This window comes from Henckelia pumila, chromosome 1, assembly GCF_033568475.1.
Source record: "Henckelia pumila isolate YLH828 chromosome 1, ASM3356847v2, whole genome shotgun sequence".
NCBI lineage: Eukaryota > Viridiplantae > Streptophyta > Magnoliopsida > Lamiales > Gesneriaceae > Henckelia > Henckelia pumila.
In genome coordinates, this window is record NC_133120.1 from 112,170,226 (window position 1) to 112,197,899 (window position 27,674).

Sequence of the window (27,674 nt, forward strand, 5' to 3'; positions counted from 1 at the left end):
ATTGAAATTGTATTTTTAATACATTATATAAGAATAAAATAAAAAAATATATATAAAATTTCTTTCTCCAATCATTTTTCGTGTTAAAAAAAATAAGAATATATAAACAACACCTTTCCTAGCTCGTTCTAATGAAACGACGAAATGTTAATGCTACATATACACGAAGTATTACACGTTAGGTTATACAATACACTTGAAATTCCATGATTATCCCTGCATTTTATTTGAAATTTTTTTTCAAAAATGCATGTAGGATAATCATGTAATTTCAAGTGCATTGTGTAACCCGACGTGTAACACTTCGTGTACATGTAACATTACTTTTTTTTTAAGTCATTTGAATTCAAGGCCTGTGGGCTCCATTGCATATAATTGCATTTTGATATGATCACCTGCATCACCATATAATATAGACCTCATATATATGGTTTGCACACAAAAATAAACTTCAAAGTTATATATATATATATAATAAATGGATCGTTGGCTTAAAGAATTGGTTATAAGGGGCGACGTTTTGAGGCTCAGAGAAAAGTTGGAAGAAGATAAAACAATAATCTGGAAAACAGTCCCCGGATCCCTGAACAACATCTTGCACTTGGCCGCAAGATTCGGGCACCTGGAATTTGTAGAGGAGATAGTGAAGCGGTGCCCTGATATTGTTTCCATGGAAAACGCGGAGCTGGAGACTCCTCTTTTCGAAGCATGCAGAGAAGGTCATCTGGAAATGGCAAAATTATTTCTGAAAGCTGATCCTTGGATCGCTTTTAAACTGAATTCTCGAGAGGAGAGTGTTCTTTTCGCGGCCTGTCAAGAGGGACATATTCATGTAGTGATCAGGCATCTCTTGAAATTTCCGCAATTGCTGATTATGGAAATTGATATGGAGATTCTCTACATACTGCTGCTGCATCCGGAGATACAGGTAGATGAACTATTTGATCTCTTTATTGATGTATTAATTTGTGTCTCATATCGATTGACTAAATAATCTGTAGTCTTTTATATAAACGGTTGGGAAAGATAGCCAAAATTAATTGACTTTTATGTAGCGGAAACTTTTGATTCTTTTCCCCTTCAGTGATACTATCGGATTAAAGTGTTTCCATGATATCAATATCAATCAAGATAATATGCACAAATAAGAACGTCACAAAGATTTTTATGTGAAAAACCCAAATTAGGGAAAAACCACGGGACCGAAGTCCACCAAGAAAATCTTCACTATATCAATAATGGGTACAACACATTCTTACAATATTAGGAGATAACAACGATGCTCTCTAGAACAACTTAGGGGATACCAAGAACTTCAAGAATAATAATTTTTGGATGACATACTCAATCTCACTTTACAAGTGGAACTCACACAAATCTAATCACATAGAAAATTCTTTTTGATGTGGAAGATCGGACATCGCCGCAACCACAGAGCATACTAAAATTTATCTAAATGACTAGGCTACAAAAAACACTCTTTATTACTTGTGTTTTTGGGATTTTTTGGGATGATTTGAAACAATGGTTTTGGGGTGTATTTATAGGCAAGATTTTGGATGTTAGGTAAAGTGTGAAACCATGACAATGTGAATGATAATCAAGTTTGGTAGCCATCAAATTTGAGTTGAATTGTTGAATCCAAAATGAGTTGAATTCCAACAATTCTCCCCCTCAAACTCATTTTGTATATTCAATCAGACCCGCTGCACTTCTACAGCTTTCCAGCTTTTCTTTTGGCAATGACTTTGTGAACATATCGGAATCATTTTCATCAGTAGATATCTTCTCAAGATGTAAAAACTTTTCATTTAACGCATCTCGGATCCAATGATACCTCACATCAATATGCTTCGATTTTGAGTGTAAACTGGAGTTTTTGCTCAGATGGATTGCGCTCTGACTATCACAGTAGAGCGTAAACTTGTCTTGCCTTATGCCTAACTCTTGTAGAAACTTCTTCAACCATAGAAGTTCTTTGCATGCTTCGGTCGTGGCTATGTACTCGGCTTCTGTTGTGGATAATGCCATACACTTTTGAAGTTTTGATTGCCATGAGACTGCTCCCCCAGCAAATGTCATCAAGTATCCAGATGTGGACTTTCTAGAATCAACATCACCAGCCATATCTGCATCAGTGTATCTTTCTAACACAGGTAGGTTAGTTTCAAATCTCAAACAAAATCTAGAAGTACCTCTTAGATATCGGAATATCCATTTCACTGCTGACCAGTGATCTTTGCCCGGATTTGAGAGATATCGACTTACCACGCCAACTGCGTGAGCGAGGTCAGGTCTCGTACACACCATTGCATACATCAGACTGCCGACTGCTGAAGCATAAGGAACACTTTCCATTTCTTTCTTTCTTAATCACTTGTAGGACATTGGACTGAACTTAGTTTGAAATGCCCTGCAAGTGGAGTGCCAACGGTCTTTGCCTTATCCATTTTGAATCTTTCAAGAACTTTCTCAATGTATTGTTCTTGAGACAACCACAACTTTTTATTTGTCCTGTCCCTGGAGATCTTCATTCCAAGAATCTATTTCGCTGGTCCTAAGTCTTTCATTGCAAAAGACTTGTCAAGCTCCCCCTTAAGCTTGTCTATCTTGGTTGAATCGTGACCAATGATCAACATATCATCAACATACAACAATAGTATGATGATATCATTGTCATCATATTTCTTAAGAAATACGCAGGGATCAGAACTGGTTCTCTTGTACCCGTGACTCATCATGAATGAATCGAACTTTTTGTACCATTTCCTTGTGGCTTGCTTCAATCCATACAAGCTTTTGTTCAACCGACAGACCATGTTTTCTTTGCCTTTGACTTTAAATCCTTCTGGTTGATCCATATATATTTCTTCATCTAGATCACCATGAAGAAATGCGGTCTTGACATCAAGTTGTTCTATCTCCAAGTCAAAACTAGCAGCAAGTCCAAGAACTACTCTGATAGAAGACATCTTCACCACTGGTGAGAAAATTTCATCAAAATCAACACCTTTCTTTTGGTTGAAACCTTTTACGACCAGCCTGGCTCTGTACCTCAGTCGTGATCCATTTTCTTCAGTCTTCAACCTGTAAACCCCTTTATTTTTAAGTGATCTCTTATCTTTTGGCAGATTTACCAATCCATAGGTATGATTATCATGAAGCGACTGCATCTCATCTTTCATCGCTTCGATCCACTTATCTTTTTGGGCACTTGATATAGCTTCTTTAAAACTTTCTGGTTCTCCGCCATCAATGAGCATCACATATTCATGTGGACTGTATCTTGTAGAAGGTATTTTTTGTCTGGTTGACCTTCTAATCTCTGTCTCGGAAGGTGAATCTGAAGAGTTGTCAGAATCATCTGGTTCAACTAACTCTTCATGATCACTCTGTATATCTCCCCCATGATCACGAACTATGGGTGAACGAACATGATCTAGATTGACTGGGATTTCTGAACTGGATGGTTGTGATTCTTTATTGTGTTCAACATCACAACCAATCTCATCTTCAAGAAATACAACATCTCGGCTTCTAACAATCTTTTGATTTACTGGATCCCATAGTCGATATCCAAACTCTTCATGGCCATAATCCAAAAATATGCACTTTTTGGATTTATCATCAAGCTTGAATCTTTCATCTTTTGGAATATGAACAAAGGCTCTGCATCCAAACACTCTCAAGTGTTTGTAGGAGACGTCTTTCCCAAACCAAACTCTGTCAGGAGATCACCATCTAACGGAGCTGATGGAGAAAGGTTGATCAAATCAATTGCAGTTCTCATAGCTTCACCCCAAAAGGAATTGGACAATTTGGACTGAGATAACATGCACTTTATCCTCTCAAATATTGTTCTGTTCATTCTTTTAGCCAAACCGTTGTGCTCAGGTGTTTTTGGAACACTTTTCTCAAGCCTGATTCCATGAGTTGAGCAATATTGCTCAAATGGACCCTTGTATTCACCACCATTATCTGCGCGAACACATTTCAGTTTCAATCCAGTTTCTCTTTCAACTTTTGCGTGAAAATTCTTAAAGATCTCAAGAACATGATCTTTAGATTTTAACGCAAAGCATCAGACCTTTCGGGAGAAATCATCGATAAAGGTCACGAAATATAGAGCACCGCCGAGAGTTATGTCTTTCATATAACACAAGTCCGTGTGCACTAAATCCAAGCGTTGAGTTTTTCTAGATGGAGAAAAACTTTGAAATGCAACTCTGTGTTGTTTTCCAGCTAAACAATCAACACAGGTTTCCAAGTGCATACCAGATACTTCAGGTAGGAGTTTCTTTCTAGCCAAAGTTTCCATTCCTTTTTGGCTTATTTGTCCAAGTCTCTTGTGCCATAACTCAATGGAGGAATTTTTCGTAGATGCGTTTACCTCTCCACTGGATATCTTAGCCTGTATCAGATAAAGAGAGTTCTGCTTCACACCTTTAGCGATAATGAGAGAACCTTTGATGAGTTTCCATTTTCCTTCTCCGAAGTGACTGACATAACCTTCATCATCAAGCTTTCCAGCAGAAATGATATTAAGTCGAATATCTTGAACATGGCGAACTTCTTTGAGAGTGAGATGAGATCCTGTATCTGTCTCCAAGACAATGCTTCCCATACCAATGACTTCTGTCATACCTTGATTGGTCATTCTAACTTTTCCGAAGTTTCCACTCGAGTAGGACGCAAACATATCTCTGTGTGGAGTGATATGATATGATCTCTCTTCTTTTTTCTGCATTCTCTTTCGTAATGGTTTGGACCTCCACAATAATGACACTTGAATTCTTTTCTGGTCTTAGACTTCCCCCTGGATTTGTCTCTTCCTTTCTGAGGACCTTTGGTGTAATTTCGTCCTAGATTATCAGCCGTTTCTGTAACCAATGCCTTGGTTTCAGAGTTATATTCTTGCTCTTTTCTTCTAGACTCTTCAGTAAGAAGGCAATCTTTGACTGTTTGTAATGTCATCTTTCCATCAAGAGCAGAATTACTGAGCGATACCACAAGAGTATCCCAACTGTCTAGCAAAGAGCTCAGTAATAACAAGGCTGTAACTTCATCATCTAGGGCAATCTTCATGGTGGTAGATTTGTTGATTAAACCCTGATAAGTATTTAGATGCTCCGTCATATTTGCACCTTTTTTGTATCTGAGTCGTGCGATACTTCTGATAATTGAGGCTTTATTCAAGGCATTCTTTCTCTCAAACATAGCTTCAATTTTTCTCCACAAAGCATCGGCTTTATATTCGTTTGCAAAGTGATGGAAGATACTATGTTCGATAAAACGTCGTATGTAACCGACAGTTTTTCGATGTAGTATAATCCATTCTTCATTTGATTGATTTTTTGGCTTGGATTCATCACCACTCAATGGCAAGTACAAATCTTTGCAATATAGCAGATCCAGCATGCTTGCCTTCCATATGGAATAGTTTGACCCGTTCAGTTTGAACATCCCTCCAAGGGGCTCCTCCATTGGACGTGGCTCTGATACCACTTGTTGGGAAAGATAGCCAAAATTAATTGACTTTTATGTAGCGGAAGCTTTTGATTCTTTTTCCCTTCAGTGATACTATCAGATCAAAGTGTTTTCATGATATCAATATCAATCAAGATAATATGCACGAATAAGAACGACACATGAATTTTTACGTTGAAAACCCAAATTAGGAAAAAACCACGGGACCGAAGTCCACCAATAAAATCTCCACTATATCAATAATGGGTACAACACATTCCTACAATATTAGAAGATAACAACGATGCTCCCTAGAACAACCTAGGGGATACCAAGAACTTCAAGAATAATAATTCTTGGATGACACACTCAATCTCACTTTACAAGTGGAACTCACACAAATCTAATCACATAGAAAATTCTTTCTGATGTGGAAGATCGGACATCGCCGCAACCACAGAGCATACTAAAATTTATCTAAATGACTAGGCTACAAAAAACACTCTTTATTGCTTGTGTTTTTGGGATTTCTTGGGATGATTTGAAACAATGGTTTTGGGGTGTATTTATAGGCAAGATTTTGGATGTTAGGTAAAGTGTGAAACCATGACAATGTGAATGGTATCAAGTTTGGTAGCCATCAAATTTGAGTTGAATTGTTGAATCCAAAATGAGTTGAATTCCAACATAAACAAGGGCAATCCTCACCTCTTGAGCTAGTTTTTTAGGGGAGTTAGATCCAAGTCAATTTCTAACACTCTTCTTGTCAAATATATATCAAATTAATTATAGTTACTTTGTGTAGAAATAGTAAAGGAGATATTAAAGAGCCGCCCTGACTATGCTTGGAAAAAGAACTCGCATTTGTGCACACCGCTGCATGCAGCATGCTTAAAGGGTCATTTAGTGACAGCAAGAGCATTCATGGAGTTGGATTCTGAACTCTGCTTATGTTGAAGTATGCTTCTATCAGATTGAATGAGAATAGAGAAGAGACCGGATCGAATAGTACAGATCAGATGAGCTTGGTGATGAGTTCATGGTGCAGATCGAATACTGGGGATCAGATCAATGTGATGGTCAGATGAGTCTTCGGATGAGTTCATACAGAGAGGTTGCTCGAGTACAGTGACTTGGTTAGAAGTCAGATGAAGTGTCCAAGAAGCTATACACTTGCAGGCAGATCGATGTACGAGGGCAGATCAGACTGATGAATGAAGGTTTATCCGGATGAACCATGTTGACTTTGTAATTGAGCCGTAAGTTGATGTTGACCTAAAAACCCAAGATGAAAGTCGATTTAATTCTCTATAAATACAGGTGGAAGATGGCCGCAACAGACATAACAGAAAAACAAATTCTTCAGAATATATTGAGAGAAGAAAAGAGAGATTTTGGAGGGGAAACAAAGCGAAGATTGTGACGGGAAGAATTCAAGGCTTTAACGCTTGAATTGAAGTCTGTATCTATTGATTTGAGAGTTTTCTGGTCTATCTCTGTAATAAGCTCTGTTCTTGAGCTTGGTTTGTTTCTGTTGGTGATTAATAAAAGTGTTGTGTTGCTCTCCCGTAGACGTAGGCATATTCTTTGCCGAACCACGTAAATACTTGCGTCGTTTATTTGCTTTCGCATGAGTTGGGTGATTGATCTGTGTGCGTTGGATTCATATGTTCTGGGAGTGGATTATTGTTCTTATCTGTGTGTTTCGTTTACTTGGTGAATTCTCGATTACCAAATTATCTGGATTGATACCTAACGAGTGGCGCCGTCCGTGGAAAACCAAGCAAAGATGGTGGGATCAATGAAGTTTGATATTGAGAAGTTCACGGGCAAGAACGATTTCTCGCTCTGGAGGATTAAGATGCGTACAATCCTGATACAACAAGGATTGGTGGAGGCTCTTAAGAATAAGGAGTAGATGTCCGATGATATAAAGAACAAGGATGAATTGCTCGAGAAAGCACACAGTGCAATTATTCTCTGTCTGGGAGATAGGCCTCTTCGGGAGGTGGCCAGAGAAGAATCTGCAGCGACGGTGTGGCTTAAACTCAAAAATTTATACATGACGAAATCCCTGGCTAATCGTCTGTATATGAAACAGAGATTTTATTCTTTTGTGATTAAGGATGAGAAGAACCTTGAAGACCAGATCGAAGAATTCACCAAGATATTGGATGACTTGGAGAATATTGAAGTAAAGCTTGAGGATGAAGATCGGGCTTTGATACTTCTGAATGCTCTTCCAAAAGCATATGAAAATTTCAGAGATGCTTTGCTATATGGAAGAGAACAGATGATAACATTGGAAGAAGTTATGTCTGTTATTCAATCCAAGGAACTTCAAAGAAAATCGAACACAAACACTGAATCACATGGAGAAGGTCTTATGGCGAGGGGCAGAAGTGATAAGAGGACATCCAGTGGGAAATACAGGCCAAAGTCCAGATCGAAGAGTCAAGGAAGATACCAGAACAGAAACTTGGGTAATATGAAGTGCTATACTTGTCAGAAGGTTGGACATCTGCGAAGAGATTGTCCGTAAAGGAAAGGGAAGCAGCAGGATAAACCCAAAGAAGATGGTACTCTGGCCATAGCTTCAGATGGATATGACTCGGCGGAAGTACTGGTGGTTTCTAAAGGTGATCAGAACCACGAATGGATATTGGATTCAGGATGCTCCTTTCACATGTGTCCTATAAGATCTTAGTTTGAAAAATTGTAGGAATCGGATCAGGGCATGGTACTGTTGGGGAATAATCAATCATGCAGGATAAAGGGCTCTGGAAATATCAGAATAAAGATGCATGATGTGATCGACAGAGTACTCACCAAGGTGAGGTATGTGCCCGAGTTGAAGAGAAACTTGATATCACTGGGAACCCTTGATGCTCAAGGATACTCATTCAAATCAGGAGCAGGAAGTATCTCAGTGACAAAAGGATCTATGGCTGTTATGAAGGCTGTCAAGAGGAACCTCCTATATGTACTACAAGGTGAAACGATTATTGAAAGTACAACAAGTATTCAGGAACAGCAAGACAGAACCAAGCTATGTCATCTGAGGCTTGGACATGTAAGTGAGAAGGGATTACATGAGCTGTCAAAATTGGGTCTGTTAGGTGGAGATAAGATCGAATCACTAGAATTGTGTGATAGTTGTGCTCTTGGAAAATCAAAAAGAGTATCGTTTAGTCAAGAAAGTCACACAACTGAGCAACCATTGGCCTACATTCATTCAGATCTATGGGGTCCTTCTCAAACAGAAAATCACGGTGGAGGCAGATACTTCATGTCTTTGATAGATGATTACTCAAAGAGAGTATGGATATTCATCTTAAAAACTAAGGATGAAGCTTATGACAAGTTCAGAGAATGGCTGCTGGCAGTTGAGAACAAGAGTGATCGAAGAGTTAAACACCTGAGAACAGATAATGGGCTGGAATACTTATCAGATAAGTTTGTCAAGCTATGTAAGGAGAAAGACATTACCAGACACAGAACAGTGGCAGGAACGCCACAACAAAATGGCCTGGCAGAGAGAATGAACAAAACTCTTCTTGACAGGGTCAGATGTATGTTGATCAATGCGTCTCTACTTAAGTCCTTCTGGGGAGAAGCATTATCTACTGCGTGCTATTTGGTTAATAGGTGTCCATCCAGTACGATTGGTTTCAAGACACCAATGGAGAAGTGGAGTGGAACACCTGCAGACTACTCAAACTTGAGGCTATTCGGATGTCTTGCATATGCTCATCTAAAACAGAACAAGTTGGAAGCAAGTGCAGTCAGATGTATATTCATTGGGTATCCGGATGGTGTGAAGGGTTATAAAGTTTGGAACCTGGAGTCAAGAGGTCCAAAGTGCTTCAACACTAGGGATGTGAAGTTTGATGAATCCAAACTTGGATATAAAATGAATGCAGATGGAAAGGACAGTCATATCAGTGTGAGTGATAAACTACCGATTGAGGTGGAGTCTTCTGTTCCAGATAAAGAGTCAGAAGAGATGCAAGATGAGGATGTGACAGCGATTGATCAAACAGAGGATTTGAGTACTTATAATCTTGCAAGGGACAGAACCAGAAGGGAGATCAGAGCTCCTAAGAGGTTTGGTGAAGCTGATCTGGCTTGGTATGCAATTACAGTAGCTGAGGAGGTGGAGTATTCAGAGCCTAATAATTATGATGAAGCTATGGCGAGTAAACAGAAAAACAAGTGGATTGAAGCTATGAATAAAGAGATGAACTCACTTGAGAAGAATCAAACCTAGAAGCTAGTAAACAGATCGAAGCATCAGAAGACATTGGGATGCAAGTGGATCTATAAACAGAAGGAAGGAACTCCTGGTACAGATCAGATCAAGTATAAAGCAAGATTGGTTGCAAAGGGTTTTGGTCAAGTAGAAGAGATAGATTTTAATGAAGTCTATTCACCAGTGGTCAAACATTGTTCCATCCGGATTATGTTAGCACTGGTGAACCAGCTCGACTTGGAGCTTGAGCAGATGGATGTCAAAACTGCGTTTCTACACGGTGACCTGGAAGAAACCATTTATATGGAACAACCAAAGGACTTCATACATAAGAAAACCCAGAACAAAGTCTGCTTACTGAGAAAATCATTGTATGGGCTGAAGCAGAGTCCGAGGCAGTGGAACAAAAGGTTTGATGAGTTCATGATTGGTATTGGTTTTGTGAGAAGCCAATATGACAGATGTGTCTATCTGAAGAAGGATGATGGGCAGGTTATCTTGTACCTACTGATTTACGTTGATAATATATTGATTGCAAGTAAAAGTAGGACAGAGATATCATCCTTGAAACTACAGCTCAACACAGAGTTTGAGATGAAAGATCTGGGTGAAGCAAAGAGAATTCTGGGCATGGATATAGTGAGAAACAGGAAAAGACAGGAGATTCATCTGAGTCAAAAAAACTATTTGAAGAAGGTTGTTCTGCGGTATAACATGAATCAAGAAAAATTTGTCTTCACCCCTATGGGACAGCATTTGAAGCTATCTGTGAGTCAATCACCTGAAAGTGAGGAAGACAAGATGAAGATGGCTGGTATTCCATATGCTAGTGGAGTGGGGAGTCTCATATATGGAATGGTGTGTAGTAGGCCTGATCTGGCATACGCAATCAATGTGGTGTCAAGATTTATGGCTAATCCGGGAACATATCATTGGGAAGCTCTGAAGTGGATTCTTCGATATCTCATAAACACAACTGGGCTGAGGTTGAAGTTTGAGAAACAGCAAGATGGAATTGATCCGGTAGTTGGATATGTGGATTCAGATTTTGCTGGGAACTTAGACACGAGAAAGTCGTTGACTGGTTATGTGTTCACCTTTTATGGCACAGCGATCACCTGGAAGTCAAATCTACAGTCAGTGGTTGCCCTTTCTACCACCGAGGCGGAATTCATAGCTGTGACTGATGCCATAAAGGAAGGATTGTGGCTAAAAGGAATGATAGCGGAGTTGGGTGTAAGACAAGATCAAGTTATGGTGCACTGTGACAACCAAAGTGCAATACACTTGACAAAACACCAAGTCTATCATGAATGATCAAAACACATAGATGTGAAAATGCATTTCGTCATAGATGCAATTGAAAAAGGAGATGTGGTCCTTGTAAAGATAGCATCAGAAGAAAACCCTGCAGATGTTATGACGAAGTCACTGCCGTATGCTAAGTTCAAGAAATGTTTGGACTTAGTTAATGCGGTGATTGGAAATTAGCCAAGGAGGCTGGGATGGAGAGCAGCATTCAACCTGAAAGAATCAAGGTGGAGATTGTTGAAGTATGCTTCTATCAGATTGAATGGAAATAGAGAAGAGATCGGATCGAATAGTACAGATCAGATGAGTTTGGTGATGAGTTCATGGTGCAGATCGAATACTGGGGATCAGATCGATGTAATGGTCAGATGAGTCTTCGGGTGAGTTCATACAGATAGGTTGCTCGAGTACTATGACTTGGGTAGAAGTCAGATGAAGTATCCAAGAAGCTATACACTTGCAGGCAGATCGATGTACGAGGGCAGATCAGACTGATGAATGGAGGTTTATCCGGATGAACCATGTTGACTTTGTAATTGGGCCGTAAGTTGATGTTGACCTAAAAGCCCAAGATGAAAGTCGGTTTAATTCTCTATAAATACAGATGGAATATGGCCGCAACAGACATAACAGAAAAACAAATTCTTCAGAATATATTGAGAGAAGAAAAGAGAGATTTCGGAGGGGAAACAAAGCGAAGATTGTGACGGGAAGAATTCAAGGCTTTAACGCTTGAATTGAAGTCTATATCTATTGATTTGAGAGTTTTCTGGTCTATCTCTGTAATAAGCTCTGTTTTTGAGCTTGGTTTGTTTCTGTTGGTGATTAATAAAAGTGTTGTGTTGCTCTCCCATGGACGTAGGTATATTCTTTGCCGAACCACGTAAATACTTGCGTCGTTTATTTGCTTTCGCGTGAGTTGGGTGATTGATCTGTGTGCGTTGGATTCATCTGTTCTGGGAGTGGATTATTGTTCTTATCTGTTTGTTTCGTTTATTTGATGAATTCTCGATTACCAAATTATCTGGATTGATACCTAACAGCTTAGAACAAGATGAGGAAGGCCGCACGCCACTCCACTGCGCAGTAATCCGCGGGGAAATGGGCATAATCGATGAGATTCTGTCATTAAAACTTGAGTCTGCTCAGGTGACTACAAATAATGGGGAAACTATTCTGCACCTTGCTGTCAAGTACAACCATTTTGAAATGGTTAAGGACTTAACTACAACACCCAACATATATGAACTCAAAAACGTGCAAGATTGTGATGGGAATACTGTTCTGCACTTGGCTACTAAATGCGGACAAGTTGATGTAAGAAGAGCTTTAATTTTCCATCTTTTTGGTGCCTAAGTGTGTGTCCTGTTTTGATTTTAATTTCATTTAGCTAAACTTTTTTTTCTTGCTTAAATTTTATTCATTCTTAGATGGTAAGGTACTTGATTGACATTGGAGTCGAGGTAAATGCGGTGCATAGACATGGATACACAGCTCTTGATATGGCCGAAGATGCTAAAAGCAATTTTGTTGATCTTGATACCGTGTCAATGCTAAAAAAGGCTGGCGGCAGGAGGCATGGCCATGTATCTCCTCGTTCCATGGATGTTCAACAAGTTTTAGGATCCCCGATCAAAAACTTACATGACATTAATTATAATTTAGAATATCGTACCACACAACACCGTCAACCGCAGGCGAACTCATCCCAGAAAGAAGTCGGATCTCCATAACGAGGGTCTACTAAATGCACGAAATACGATCGTCATTGTAGCAGTTTTGATTGCAACTGTCGCGTTTACTGCTGGAATCAATCCTCCAGGTGGATTCAACCAAGAAACGGGGAAAGCGATGAGAGGAAGCCATGCAGATTTTAAAGTCTTTCTAGTATGCAACATTGTGGCCTTGTTCTTGTCCCTTGGAATCGTCAATGTTCTAGTGAGCATCATCCCCTTTGAGCGAAAAAACATGATGCAGCTACTGACCGTGACACACAAAATGATGTGGGTGTCTTCGCTTTTTATGGCAGCAGCTTATATAGCAGCCATTTGGACCATCATGCCGAATAAGAGGGGGGTCAATGGATCTTGGTGGTACTAATCGCATTTGGAGGAGGATCGACGGTCGTGGTGTTTCTTGGACTTGGTTTCTTGCTGGCAAGACATTGGCACAACAAGAAAAAATGGAGGAAACTGAAGCAGAAAAAGATCAAAGATGAGAGAATTCGTAGTGGTAACAGAATTGTTGAAGAATCAAAGACAGAAAAATGGCGAGGATAATAGCCCTCGCAATATTCGTTTTCATGATCATAAATCTGATAAAGAATCAGAGATGAAAATTCCCAAGTTCGGTGAATGGGATGCAAGTACTATTAACTCAGATATGGAGAGCTCTCGATATGGTTACTATCTGTACTAGGAGATAAGATTTAGATATCTATTTCAAATTAGAGCGAGTGATTGTTGCCACATGCAATGTAACCGTGTGTATTCGTCTAAATGATCAAGCATTTATGCAGAGCAGCAAAGGTAGTGAGATTCTGTATTTCTGTATATTGATGGTACACCTTATAAATTATGTCTCACGGTGAGCATTCAATGTATAAAATATGAATTTATAAAAGTCCGGAGGCCCAAAACTTGGATCAAAAGTTATACACAAGACGTTGGATGGAGAAAAAATATCAGTTTGATAAGCTTCATCATCAAAAGTACTATACGAGATAGAAATTAACTTCACACACATATATCACGTTTTTCCCTATCTCTAGACTTGTTGCTCGATCAGAAAACGACTGCATATCTATATAGTCCTTCTTGCAATCAGGAACCTAAGCCTTCTGACCTTATTATGATCTTTTCCTCGTTTGCTGAATTTGAATTTTCATCGTGAATACAAGGGCAAGAAAGCCCCATGAAATCCGTAAGGAACTCTTCTTGGAAGAGAGATTTTTGCAACCGGTTCTTCGGAGAACTTTGTTGCATCAACTATATACACCTTTACAAAATCAAATGCCTGATTAAATGGGAAAATATTAACTCAGAGCTCAGAAACTTATCGATGAAAGAGCTTACTTGAGACGTATCGGTACTTTCATTGTGCACGTATGTAATTATCCAGCCATCATCCTCAGCAAGACCACCAGATTTGGCCACAAAAGCAGCTCCTGAGCAAAATGTGTTCTCTGGGAACTTATGATATTCAACTTCCACTAATCCCTCTTGCGGATTCGAAAGTTCGAGTTTCCTATCCTTGAAATTAAGCTTGGCCAGTGCTCCGTACTTAGCCATGCCTGAAGAACAAATATTACAAAGCAATGAATCTTATAGTATACTTGGAAAGTAGAAATTTATGAAAAGAACTTATTGTTGTTACCTGATATTGCGCTGGCATTTGAGTCCACCACCTGTGTGTATCCAAACTTATTTTCGATACCGATGAATCTTTCATTTATCATAGGAAAATCCATAGAGTATTCAGTTCCAGTGAGATTCCTCTCTGTCACTTCTCCAGTTATCATCTCTAGCCTCCATTCATAAACTCTGGAGAAAAACGATTCACATTCTGATCCTTCTATCTGCTTAAACCCTTTGGAAAACCACTCGAATTTGTTCAAGCCAAAGTCGGGCCCTGGTATGATCGAATTGGAAGCTCTGCAAGCTAAAACAACTACCTGTTTTTCGAATATAGACCCATATTAGTTGATCTCTGAAAACTAGAAAATGTATAAAGTCCTGTGTGTGATTAAGTGTGGCTGATTACTTCATCGCCATGCTCGTAGCAGTTGACGATGTGAAACGTGCAGCTCTGTTCGACTTTGAACCACTGCACAGACTCTGAATCTCCATAACGTGGCATTACTCCAATCTGTGCATATCCATCATTATTGTATTTTATCAACCTAAATATCCACCAAAATTTAGAACAAAAAGTAATACAATGATATTAGGCCTTGGTTCTGAACTGTGGACAATGTAGAAACAGAAACTTTTGGCGATCAAAGTGACGAAAGTACTTACGGTCCTCCGGTTATAACGCGATTTATGTCTATGGTCAGAGGAAAATCCATGATCACATTATACCTGAAGAATATAAATGCAAAGCAATTCAATTTCCAGTGATAATGAAGTTTTTCGGGAAAAAAAAAAATTTACCTTTTCGTTATGCCTATTTCATGGCAAAGGCAACACCTTTTTAGCTTTAGATCCACCTTGTGAAGTAATCTCTTTCCATCAGCTGAAAGGAAGAGAATTCAGCAACTAGACAAGAACTGTAATAGGATTGAAGCTTATGATATTCATACCTGAAACCACTCCAAGTTCAAAGTATGGTTTTTTTGGATGGATTCCCATTACAACAAGCTCTCCTGTATCTGGTGCTTTCTGTGTCAACAAAAGTTGATTCAGACGACCCCTAAAAAGAAGTCGTAAATAATCTCGGTCATGGGTTAAGGAGCTACCTTAGGGTGACTAGTGAATGGCCTCTTCCAACATCCATTGATGTCCCAATTTCCTTTAGTTTCCAGTGTAAAAGGATCGATCTCTTGAGGTATATGATTCTCAGCAACCGAGTACACCTTCCCCGAATGCTCAAATACATTAGTGTTGCTCAGATATTTATCAACCAACCCAAACCTCAACTTGCAAGGATGATCAAAGAACAACAGTAAGTTCAGTAAGCTGGGGAAAAAATCAAACTTTGCTACAAATTTTTTTATACATCCATGATTGGCCTACCCAATTCAATAGATAAGCTGATAATACTGAAGCAGAATCCCCTTCTATAGCAGGAAGAAATGCTGGTTTTCTCATGTTCGTTTCCAGCTTCAACGTGTCCGTATAAACATGCCTGTTATTGTAAGATATGTTCCATCTGCCACTGATGCTGTCTTTGAAGACATGCAAGGCATGGAGCATTCCCTCTCCTTCTATCCACGTGTGGCTTGATTTTCCGAAAATAGAATTAGTGGATTTTAAACCTCCAAATAAAGGATTTGGTCCTGAAATGAAAACGTCGGTATCATAAAAGGACAAGGACAAAAATAACAATACAAGTGAAATAGACTATGTTTTTAAGAACTTGACAGGCTGATGTAAACTATTCTTCTGTTTTGGATGCTTCGGCCGCGAATCTTATGATAAGTTTATCCTATGTCAAACAAGAATGCATTCTCCTGATTTGTCTGATTTCAAAAGGGTCCTTGATTTCCCCGAAGATCATCCCAAATTTGTGCTGATTACTACAAACTAGTTCTTTTCCTCATCGACGAAAACAGATAAAGCCTCCAAATATAACATGCCAAAAACAGCTGCAAGAACGCAATATAAGTGTTAAACAAAACATGGATAAGGTTACCGTTTCTAATGTAAATACCCTCGGTGAAATCATCCGGTATCATCCCGATAACTGCATCAGTCACCTGTACTGCAGCTCCCATCTCTTCAACAGGAGCAAAATTACTCTGTATATAGAGAGAAAAGGTTGTGTACTCTTTCGCCATCAACCCGAAAAACCGGGAAAATTTATTTTACATGATCTGTAAAGTACCTGAGACGGCAACAATGACTGATCAACAAACTCAAAGGCTAGATTAACAAAGTCATCCAACATCCTGAGTGAAGCTTCCTTGACAGTTCTCTCAAGCACATGGAAAACGGGATTTTGTTTCAATTCTTTCAAGAATTTCTGTCCAAGGGTACAAATTTACATATCATATCATATATAAAAAATCTATTTCAAATGATAAAATATACACATATAAGAAACTTTGTTTCAAGAAAATAAGTGTGGTATATTCACCTTAAAACCGAGAGAAGATGAGAGGGAAAGGGCATCATATTTTGGAGAAAGTGAAGGCCTGTGCAAAGAGCAACTCACATGAAATGCATAGCTTGAAGCAGCCACCATTGTTATGTGAAGAAACTTACATAGGAAATTTTCATTGAATTGGCAACTTAAGTGCCTTTATTTATTATGCCAAAGAAATGATGCTTAGAGCCTTGGAGTGCCTTTTGGCTTTTAGAGAGCAATTTATTACTAATAATTTTATTTTTTTTTAGCAAATTACTAATAAGTTTAATTATCTTTATTTTATTGTTAAAATTAAATTAATAATTTTTTGGTTTAAAAAGATATTTTTTTTGGGGTGGGGGAATATACACACTTATAAAAAATCACGTCAAAAGACGGTTTTGTCTACTCTATCCCATTCGGATAGTGCTCGAATGAGGATCCAACGATCCATTTTTTTTTTTTTTTTTTGCATTTGATATGAGATCATCTCAAATGCACCAGCTTTAAGAATGCATGCCACTAGATCACTGACTCAAGACTAAAGCCCGTAGAGCAAAGAGAGAAGAAGAAAAATCAAATGAGATAATATCAAATGCAAAAAAAATATGGGTCGTTGGATGCAGCATATAGGCAGTGGCCATGTGCTAGCAATGTACAAAAATTGTTTTCATACCCTTCCAATTCAAACTACTACAGGGGGGAAATTATAATTTGATAATGTATTTTATATATTCTCCACTTCTTGTTAGCAATAAATTTGCATTTTTAGTATTTTATGCGGTGGCTGTACGTTGACATGAAATTTTGGAAAGAAAATTGCAAGTATCATAGTACTTATTTTCCAACTAGGTATTAACTACAAAAATAGACACATCTCAATTCTCAAATGCCACCAGCCACATCTATAAAAATAAAAATAAAAATAAAAAATATATGCAAGTTTAAATTCAAATTCACCGTTAACGAGATCAAAAATAAAAATTTTAAATTACATCAACAAAAATATAATTTTTTCCTTAATTTTACATCTAATTTTTTTAAAATTATATTTACTTTTTCATCCTAGATTTTCCAATTTATTTTTTTTAGAGATTTTATATACAAAGTTTAAATCGTCCATCGTCATTAAAACAAAACATTCAATTTCGTCTCTCTTTTCAATACTATAATATTACAATTCACACCCTTTGACACTCACAATAAATACAATGACTATTCATCAAAATTGCAAGAATATAATATATATAATAAGTTGAAAGGAGTGAAAAAGGACAAGCGCTAACCATACAATTAAGCATTGAAATCATACATCGGTAAGCGATATTAAATATGATCCTCCAACATATTTATACACCAAAGTTTGGTGATACGGTTTTATAGATCAATTTTGTAAGATATATTTCTTATTTGACCCACGTATGAGAAATACTATTTTTTATGTTAAAAATATTATTTTTATTGTAAATTAACAAGGTTGAAAAATCCGTGATTTATTTCAAAAGAGACCTACTCCATATTATATATTAGTATGTGCTCACATTGTAAATATTTTAAATTTGGATCCTTAAAGCAATAATTGATTAATTTTAGCGATGTTATTCCAAAGTCAAAGTGTTGTAGGCATCTATTCTTTATCAAAAAGGAATCTTTTTGCTCATATCCACCTATAATAGACAAAAATCATATACGAATTGAATAATTTTCAAATTGATCAATAGTTCTTTATAAGCTTTTTGTCGTATAAAATGTTTATCGTTTTACTAAAAATTTCTCTACGCAGTTGTTAATAAGGACATTTATTGTAATCAACAATCTCTCTCAATAATTGCAGTTATTGCAATCAATGAGAATCGAACTCGTAATCTAATTAGCTTTGATACTAAATATAAGACCCAACAACGCTTGTCTCGTTTTACCAAAAACTATATCTGGTGGTAACGGTACAAATTCAAAAATTTTAAACTGAACATAACCTCAGCATCACGTTTCCATTGTTTTACCCAACATGAACAATTATTGCACCCAACACTACTCATATAACATTATATATAAATGATAAATGATGCATGGAAGGAAAAAACAATGGGAAGTTCAGAGAATTTATAATTTTATTTAATTATAAATTCAAATTTCCATGCATATTTAGTAATTTTTATGGTTCACCAATTTGTTTTCAGATGGACTGAATTGCTGGTAAGAAAGCTCCATGAAATCCATAAGGCACCCTGCAAGGCAATGCAATTTTTGCAACCGGTTCACTTGTGAAATTTTCTGCATCGATTATGTACGCCTGAAAATTAATTGACAAAAATATAGATATTAAAAGACTCGCAATACAGATATAAAAACCGGTTAACAATTAAATTAAAAGAAAATGAGATTATTTTTAATCATTTGACCAACCTAATTAAACTTTTAAAAAACTAAATAAATGAATCGATTGTATACAAATATTGAAGTAGCCTATCTCAAAATTTTGTAAAAAAAAAAAAAAAAAAGTTCATAATAATTTCTTTAAGAATTTTTAGTCACCCACCTCGGACATATGGGTGTCTTCGTTATGCACAAAAGTGATGAGCCAGCCATTGTCTTCTTCAACTGCGCCCTGTTTGGCTACAAAGGCGGCTCCAGTGCAGAAGGTGTTTTCGGGAAACATGTGGTACTCCGCCTTTATAAAATCTTCTCCTTTTTGCTGGGCAGACTTGAAAAACTCAATAAAAAAAAAAAACAAAAACAAAATCGAATTATTTACATATAAAAAGACCGATATAGATATAATTTACCTCAAAAGGCCCGAGATTTTTCTCCTCAAAACACAATTTGGCCAGCCCTCCATACTTGGTAATTGCTGCAGCAAAAATGATATTTATTTCTGACACTCACCCATGTAGTTTACACACACTATGAACATCTGAACTGAAAAAAAAGTATTATATATCTCACGTCGCGTGTTTTGTTTTGTTTTGTTTTTTTATCTACAATGTTACATGGACTTTTGATGTAACATAGACAAAGAATTGCGCCCGAACTTGTACGTGTACCGTACGTACGTACCTGAAGCGGCGCTAGCAGTTGAATCAACAACTTGTGTGTACCCGAATTTATTCTTGATCCCCGTAAAGTTTTCGTTGATAAATGGAAAATCCATGGAGAACTGGGGCTCAATCAAATGTCGTTTTTTCACTTCTCCTGTCTTGGTGTTCAATCTCCATTCATAAGGCCGTCCGACGAGAAATCCAAATTCTTCTTCCTTTTTCTCCGGAGGATTTACGAGACTAAATCCCCTGGAAAACCAGTCGAATTTGTCCGTGCCCAAATCGGGGCCTGGAATTATAGAATCCTGAGCTCTGCATCCCATCACAATCACCTGTTTTTCAAACTCAATCAATATGTGTGTTTTATTTGATAAATACATCAATGGCGCGCACGGGCACACACAGTACGTATATATATTAACTTTGTGAATTGAATTATTTTGTACGGTAATATTATATTTAACCATGCAGGAAATCTTCAATTAAATTTTTTTTTTAAAGTTAATATATCAAAACCAAGCTTTGACATTAATGTAATGAATCAAAACTCAATTTATGTAATGTTTGAAAAATACGTGAAAGACATTAAATGTACATATATAATTATTATATAAAAAATACCTCATCACCTTCCTCGTAACAATTGATTATATGAAACATAGAACATGGTTCCACCTTAAACCAACGAACGGAATCAGCATCCCCGTAACGAGGCATTACTCCAATCCTTGCAAATTTATCCTTTTCAAATTTTATGATCCTACATAATTTAAATGCATGCATGCATTCCCAAAAATTTAGGTTAGTCCAGTGATTCATTAAACTAATTTTTTAAAAACTGAAACTGCTGATCAAAGTATAAATCAAGCTAGCTAGATCACTTAACGATCCTCCCATAAAGAGTCGGTTTAAGTCGATAATCGTCGGAAAATCCAAAATGACGTTGTACCTGGGGAAAAAATGGATCGTTAACGATATTATAAAGATAAACCTCGTAATATATGTTATTAATTAATCTTTTCATGATATCCAATTATCAATTTCTTGAAATATGAAATGTACGTTTAGTGGATCCAGAAATTCAATTTTATATTTAAAAGATCAAAAATAAAACTTGAAATAAAAATTATTATTCTCTTACTAATGTATATATATATAGTCCCAGATTTGATATAAATAAATACTTCTTGTGTGGATATTGCACATTAATTACCTCTGAGTAACCCCTATGTCATGGCATAGTATACACCTTTGAAATTTGAGATCAACTTTATGATTGAGCTTTTTTCCATCAGCTGAAATATTTTTAAAAAAATTATCCATTACTTCAATTAATTCACTTAATATATAATTAATGAATTCGAATATCATCATGTAGCTCAAGAAGGAGCCCAAAAAAAAAATACCTGAGATTACACCTAGCTCAAAATGAGGTTCCTCGGCGTCGATCCCGAATGTCACCAGCTCCCCCGTCCCTGGGGCTCTCTGTCAATACATTTTACATCAAAATATATAGCTAATTAATTATTCGATGTCTTATCATGTATATACTCGAAGTGGTTCAAATCTATGAGCTCTCAGTTGATTTTGGTAGTGTTTAGGATAGATTCTATGAAACACTTTTTATATTTTTCTTAACAGAATTTCAACAAGAAATTCTCTCAAACACTAACTTAGTTAATTTGTCACAATATATCTGATATTATATGCCTTAGCTTCGAGACACAATTTTATCAAGGTTCATCAGCGTGACTACTAATTAATCGAATTCAGATTAATATTTTAGCGTGTAATCATTAAATAATAAATAACGTTATTTAAAACAAATGCCCCTAAAGTTAGAGTCTATTTTTGCCTACAAGCAAGTACTAATAGATTTGAATTGAGCTGGACATTGTTTATATATATATATATATATATATATATATATATATATTGTGCTCGAATTCAGCTAGAACTAGGACTTGCTTTGTTTGGTTCAGACTTAAAATATATATCATGTTCGAAAATATTCAATAATTCAAGAATATATGTGTGTGTGTGTGTGTGAAGTTAATTTCCAGCCTGGGGAGATGCTTGGCCTACTAGAATATATATATATATATATATATATATATATAGCACTTTTGTTATGCTGTCCACCTATCGTGCCTATCTAACGTTCCCACCAAGAGGTGTCACTCAACCATTGGATGCACAATTCATCACATCCAATAGGTGAGTATCACATCATGGTGGGCACGATGGATGGGCAGCATAGCAAAACTATATATATATATATATATATATATATAAGAGTACTAAAAATAGAAAAATAAAACCCTAAAAACACATGATACATATGTATACCTTAGGATGACTTGTGAACGTTCTATTCCAAGCATCTCTAACATCGTCCCAAGTCCCCAACGTTTGCAACGTGTTGATATCAATCTCTAAAGGTCCAAATAAATCGGTTTCGGAGATGGAATAGTACTTTCCCGCGTGCTCGAAAACATTAGTGTTGCTGAAATTCCTGGTACTGGATCCGAACCGAATATTGTTCAGAAGGAAACAGGACAGCACCGCCGTCGAATCCCCTTCGACGGATGGGAGAAATGCAGGCTTCTGCTTCTGCTGCTTGTTCTGATTTTCTAATCTTAACGAGTCCGTCTCGACGTATTTGTTGTTGTATATAGTGATCCAGGCGCCATCGCTTTGTTTTTTGAAATATAGAGCATGGATCATCCCTTCTCCTTCTACCCATATATTGCTCGATTTCCCGAAAATGGAGGATGTGGATTTTAGTCCTCCATGAATAGGGTTTGAACCTGCATGCATGCATGTAACAGTTTCTTGGGGTAAATTGCAAAATTAGTAAATATAATTTTTTTTCGAAAAAAATATAGCAATATATATAATTTGTTGCCTTGTTTTGGTTTTTATTTCTTTAAGTAGCGCAATATGTTAAAAAAAAAAGTATTCCCGTCATTATTTTTCAACGGAATAATGAAGTTACAATTGAGATTAATAACTGGCGGCCAGTGCAGTCGTTGCAATTTCTGGATGCTTGGTCAACATTTCAACGAAAAATACAGTAAAAGGAAATATATATATATATATATATTTATATATATATATATATATATATATATATATTGAAGTTTGAACTAGGACCAATCTTTAACTTTGGCCATTGATAAATTGAGAAAAACAAAAAAAAAAAAATAAGATAAGATCAAATTACATGATGAATTGATGATTAGTGATTCTTGCGATTTTCCCTAGATTCTTATATATAATTGTTAAGACAATTCTAATAAATTCCATGATATGCTTACTGCCTATTATTATTTTATTAAATAGTATCACAATTCACCGAATTTCTTTTTAAATAAAATTTTTTTAGTAATTCAACATGGATTTTGACATTGTCTTGTCAAAAGGCTATAGAGGTTAAAAAATCATGTGGTTCGACGACCACTTGGTCTAATGGCATCGGCTTTTTAAAATTTGGAAGAGATAAGAGATTCTAAACTCACAATTCCTATATATCTTTTGGTTAAAAAAAAACGAAGAAGAAGAAGTGGTTCAACAACTTGATCTTATAACTTTGATCATGCCAAAATATTTATATTATACTAATAAATATATATATGAACAATAGCACCGGATGAATTTTGTAATATGAATAGAATTAATATACATCAAGTTTGATTCCTAATATGACAGTTTTTTTTTTAAAAAAAAAACAGCAGTACTGGATGGAGGCTTTGTTAGGAGATTTTGTAATGCGATAATGCGATAATTATGAAAAAAATTTAAAAGAAAACTAATGTCTAATAATATATAACCCTCAAAATGCCCCACTTTTGTAATTTTCAAAATTTTTATTTTTATGTTTTTTTTAACCGACAAGTCCTTTTATGAAGATGTGTAGACAAATGAATTTATTGAATAGATCATATGTGTGTGGTTCATGTTGAAAGCAGTTTTTCACCTCTCACATAACTTTTACTTTACAAAAATTTAAAATTTTGTGAAAAAAAAATTGAAAAGTGCTTCATAGAAACTCTTTCAACACTATTTTAACATACAGAAAAGAAGAATACGAATTCCTCTAATTTGTTTTGATTCCATAAAGAATTACACTAGTGGGCGTAATTTTCCAAAATTTGAAAATTATCCTTGCTTTTATCATGTTTATCAATTACCCTAATACCTTTTTTCCTCCACCTTAAACACCATCCATTTAATTATTTAAAAAAATATAAATGGGTATTTTTGGGACATAACTTTTAAACTCTAGCTTAATCTTATTTTTAAAAGTCAAACCAAATATAATTGTATTTTCAACACAAATTATAAATCCTTATTTATCATATTTTTTTTATCATTAATTTAATAATAATTCAATAATCCTATCATTGAATCAAACACTACAAATTACTAAATTATCTTAGTGCAACACTAATGAAAAGATTTGATCGTCATGAATGATGTACCACTACAAAAATCAAGACTTTTCGCGACGTGCAAATTGTATTTTGTCGATATGTAATTGAGAAGAATGAACCGTGAAGAATTAACTATATATAATTACCGTTTCGGATATAAACACCCTCAGTAAAATCTTGGGGGATCGTCCCAGAGACTGCGCCGGTCACCTCAACAGCTGCTTCGATCTCTTCCACCGGAGCAAAATTACTCTGACCCAGTAAAAAAAAATCACGTGTTTACTAAAAAAAACATATATAATTTACGTCTTACGTACATTTTTTTTTATATATATAATTTCGTGAACGAATTTGCATGATCCATAAATTCGTACCTGAGATGGGAGTAATGGCTGATCGGAAAATTCAAACGTAAGATCAACAAAGGCATCCAACAACTTCAACGAAGCTTCCTTCACAGTTCGTTCAATATTATGGAAAATGGCGTACCGCTTCTGTACGTACGTGTGGAGTAGAGGAGCAAACTCTTTCAAGATTATAATTAAATTACGGTTCAAGATTGCAAACTTACATATATATCAATCAGCTAGCTAGATTCATACCCCAAACACGAGTCGAAATTTCATTATTAATCAACAAAAATTATTTACAAAAGTTCAGATTAATTCTAAGTACTGCATTTCGTGGGATTCATGATCTCTGGGTGACATTAATATATTTATAAATAATATTAATTAGTATGATTTAATTTGTTTACCTTCATACTGAGAGGAGATGAGAGTGAAACTTCGGAATGGGAAACATATTTTGGAGGAAGCGGAGGCCTTTGCAAGGAGCTACTCACTTGAATCGCAGCCATTCTTTCTTTCTTCTTTTTTTTTTCGTTTTTTTCCCCTTTGCTTTTCAATTTGTGGACTCAAATTAAGGTGAATGAACTGTGTTAAATGATAAGATATGATTCTGTTTTATGATTATATGCGCCTGTAGAAAATCCAATTGAAAAAACGTTTTTTTTTTTTATAAAAAAAAACGTTTTGATTGCTTCTCTTCCTACTTTTGGTCATACAATTGTACAACTTCTTGTCGAATTCATGTGCAAAAATGCCAAAAACATGCAGGTCCCAAATTTTCGTTTCCTTTTTTTTTTAAAAAAAATTAATTCATTAATTCATGCATAAAAAAAAAAAAGGTTTTGATTGCTTCTCTTCCTAATTTTGGTCATACAATTGTACAACTTCTTGTCGCATTCATGTGCAAAAACATGCAGGTCCCAAATTTTCGTTTCCTTTTTTTTTTTCAAAAACAAAATTAATTAATTAATTCATGCAAAGTGTACGAGTATTAAAAATTTCAAAAAGTTAAATAATTTCAAAAAATCTTGATAGAATAATTCAATTATAAAATAATGATTAGCTTGTTCAAAAATTAAATCTGAACGAAAATTTAATTACAGGATAAAATATTTAAATAATTATATATTAAATTCTTGTTATTTATTTTATATGAAATAATTAATATATATAGTTTAAATCTATTAAGTTGAATTAATTAATATTTGAAAATATAATTTTATTATATTAATAATAATATTTTACTTGTTGTAAACATAGCGGAAATGTGTAGGGGGCAAACAAGAATGGTGGGTACCAAAAAAAAAGAGGGGGTAAAAAGAAGAATACAAAGGAAAAAAATACAAGCAAGCAAAATAAGAGGAAAATGGAGGAAATCGTGGTGTTTGTTATGTAGGCACAACAGCACCGTTAATCATGTCGATATGATCAAATGAGAAAGTCCATAGGGGTATAGACGAGTTGGTAAAGTTTGAGATGACGTGATACGAAATTTTCCATCGTTGCGGGTTCGATCCTCGTATGGAGAATAATTCCTGCTAAAAATATTGTATGGTATGCTTTTGGGGTTGACCATGTTGCTCTATTCCTTAAGTCTCTGTCGCTCGTGCACATCTCCCGATTTAACCCTCACATGAGCCAATGAGCCTCTCACTCATGTGGGATGAGGTTTTCTTCGGGGTCAACCCTTTTTAGATATGATCAAATGGAAAAACTTCGATGCTAGTTAGGGGTGTAGAGATGAATTGAATTCAGTCAAATATTAGTAAAAATGTAATGTTATAATTAAGTATGTTCGAGTTCGATTCGAAACTCAAAAATTTTAGAATTTTTGTTCTAGTTCGACTCGAAATGTTCGAACCTATTCGCAAACTATTTAAACCGTTGTTTGAACATTAATGTTTGGTAATGAAGGTTAGGCAGCTCGAAATGAACATATACTAAATATATAATTATAATATATTAATGTAATAATAAGTTCGTGAACTATCGAACAAAGTAATTTTAGTTCAAGTTAGACTTGGAAAAAGTTTGAGCATGTTTGAGTTCGTCTCGAGTTCGATAACTTCGATATTCGTATCAGCTCGAGAACCGACTCGATACATTTATAACCTTGATGCTAACAAGGCCGTCTCAATATAATTTTTTTTTTTTTGTAAAATATAAAAATATTACGTACGAACTGATAATAAAATGCTCGCAAGCGTACGAGTGTCAAGTTTTAATATAATGATACATCAAGTATCATTTCCACAGAAAGTAAAATGAAAATATTTAGTTCTTGTAATTAAAATAGTCTTAATTTTATGTAGAAAATCATTAATCAAGAGGGTTGCAGAAAATGTAAATAAACAGAGGATTTGATAGCGCGCACACAAAATTCAAAGATTTATCAATCAGAGGAAAAATGGTCTAGAGGTATAGATTTCATATGGTTTCAACAACAATCATTCCTAAATAATTTATTTTCATGAATTCCCTTTAATTAATAACCAAGAACACTTAAGTGTATTATTCCATCTCTCGAGTGCCGAATAAAATATATCAACCACAATTCAATTCCAATATCCCTATTAAGAATCTACTCGTAGTGATCTATGTAAAACAATGTTCTTTTCCAAGTTCCGTTAAAATTATATACTCTTTCAAGCTATATAAATAATTAACAGTGTAATTTCTATTGGTCCTATTCAAAATCCCCTGATCTATCGAGTTCCAGATTTCAAATAAATATTACAATTCAATTATTGATCAGGTAATTGAAAAGACATGCAATTATAGAAACACAATTAATCTAAAGGAACTCAATTCAGTAAAATCACAAATTCATGAAAGTGTCTACACCAAGTTCCATCCAACCTCTAGACTCTAAAAGTTTTATTCATAATCGAATTTAAATAAACACAAAACATGTTTATAAATCCCAACATCAATTCAAATAACATAGAATTCAAAGCAAGAAAACAAATCCGTAGTTGGTCTTCTGTGTCCAGTCGATCGACGTCCGTCTAGGTTGGTTGATGTTCTTCTC

At 35.7% G+C, this 27,674-nt stretch overlaps 2 protein-coding genes and 1 pseudogene across 4 annotated transcripts; 1 reads left to right on the forward strand and 2 right to left on the reverse strand.

Moving 5' to 3' along the window:
- Nucleotides 1-478: 478 nt before the first annotated feature.
- Nucleotides 479-13,572, forward strand: LOC140887587 (uncharacterized; annotated as a pseudogene).
- Nucleotides 13,573-13,693: 121 nt separating this feature from the next.
- LOC140887577 (carotenoid 9,10(9',10')-cleavage dioxygenase 1-like) lies at nt 13,694-16,938 on the reverse strand. Of its 2 annotated transcripts, none has more exons than XM_073294906.1 (12): nt 16,829-16,938; nt 16,577-16,714; nt 16,385-16,490; nt 15,766-16,028; nt 15,489-15,668; nt 15,333-15,411; nt 15,184-15,265; nt 15,049-15,111; nt 14,792-14,930; nt 14,405-14,702; nt 14,104-14,321; nt 13,694-14,016 (listed from the first exon to the last, which is right to left on the reverse strand). In XM_073294906.1, exons 1-12 carry the CDS (start codon nt 16,934-16,936, stop codon nt 13,852-13,854), a joined length of 1,839 nt encoding a protein of 612 aa, XP_073151007.1. In that variant the 5' UTR covers nt 16,937-16,938; the 3' UTR covers nt 13,694-13,851. The 2 variants fall into 2 exon arrangements, with proteins under 2 accessions (XP_073151007.1, XP_073151017.1); XM_073294916.1 differs by having other exon boundaries at nt 13,787-14,026.
- A 1,974-nt stretch (nt 16,939-18,912) lies between these two features.
- On the reverse strand, nt 18,913-25,214 carry LOC140874997 (carotenoid 9,10(9',10')-cleavage dioxygenase-like). Of its 2 annotated transcripts, XM_073278509.1 has the most exons (12): nt 25,051-25,214; nt 24,668-24,787; nt 24,440-24,545; nt 22,207-22,667; nt 21,264-21,342; nt 21,071-21,152; nt 20,744-20,806; nt 20,479-20,617; nt 19,877-20,189; nt 19,606-19,670; nt 19,359-19,514; nt 18,913-19,112 (listed from the first exon to the last, which is right to left on the reverse strand). In XM_073278509.1, exons 1-12 carry the CDS (start codon nt 25,150-25,152, stop codon nt 18,996-18,998), a joined length of 1,803 nt encoding a protein of 600 aa, XP_073134610.1. In that variant the 5' UTR covers nt 25,153-25,214; the 3' UTR covers nt 18,913-18,995. The 2 variants fall into 2 exon arrangements, with proteins under 2 accessions (XP_073134610.1, XP_073134611.1); XM_073278510.1 differs by lacking the exon at nt 20,744-20,806.
- Nucleotides 25,215-27,674: the final 2,460 nt, after the last annotated feature.

What these genes read in the sequence shown, in the direction of transcription:
- LOC140874997 (XM_073278509.1), bottom strand. Translation starts at nt 25,152, where the DNA reads ATGGCTGCGATTCAAGTGAGTAGCTCCTTGCAAAGGCCTCCGCTTCCT. An exon ending in TGAGCTAGGTGTAATCTCAG is followed by an intron (nt 21,153 to 21,263) that starts GTATTTTTTTTT and finishes AAAATATTTCAG; the next exon opens with CTGATGGAAAAAAGCTCAAT. An exon ending in CGACTCTTTATGGGAGGATC is followed by an intron (nt 20,618 to 20,743) that starts GTTAAGTGATCT and finishes TAAATTATGTAG; the next exon opens with GATCATAAAATTTGAAAAGG.
- LOC140887577 (XM_073294906.1), bottom strand. Translation starts at nt 16,936, where the DNA reads ATGGTGGCTGCTTCAAGCTATGCATTTCATGTGAGTTGCTCTTTGCAC. An exon ending in CATTCACTAGTCACCCTAAG is followed by an intron (nt 15,412 to 15,488) that starts GTAGCTCCTTAA and finishes TTGTTGACACAG; the next exon opens with AAAGCACCAGATACAGGAGA. An exon ending in GCTACGAGCATGGCGATGAA is followed by an intron (nt 14,703 to 14,791) that starts GTAATCAGCCAC and finishes TTCGAAAAACAG; the next exon opens with GTAGTTGTTTTAGCTTGCAG.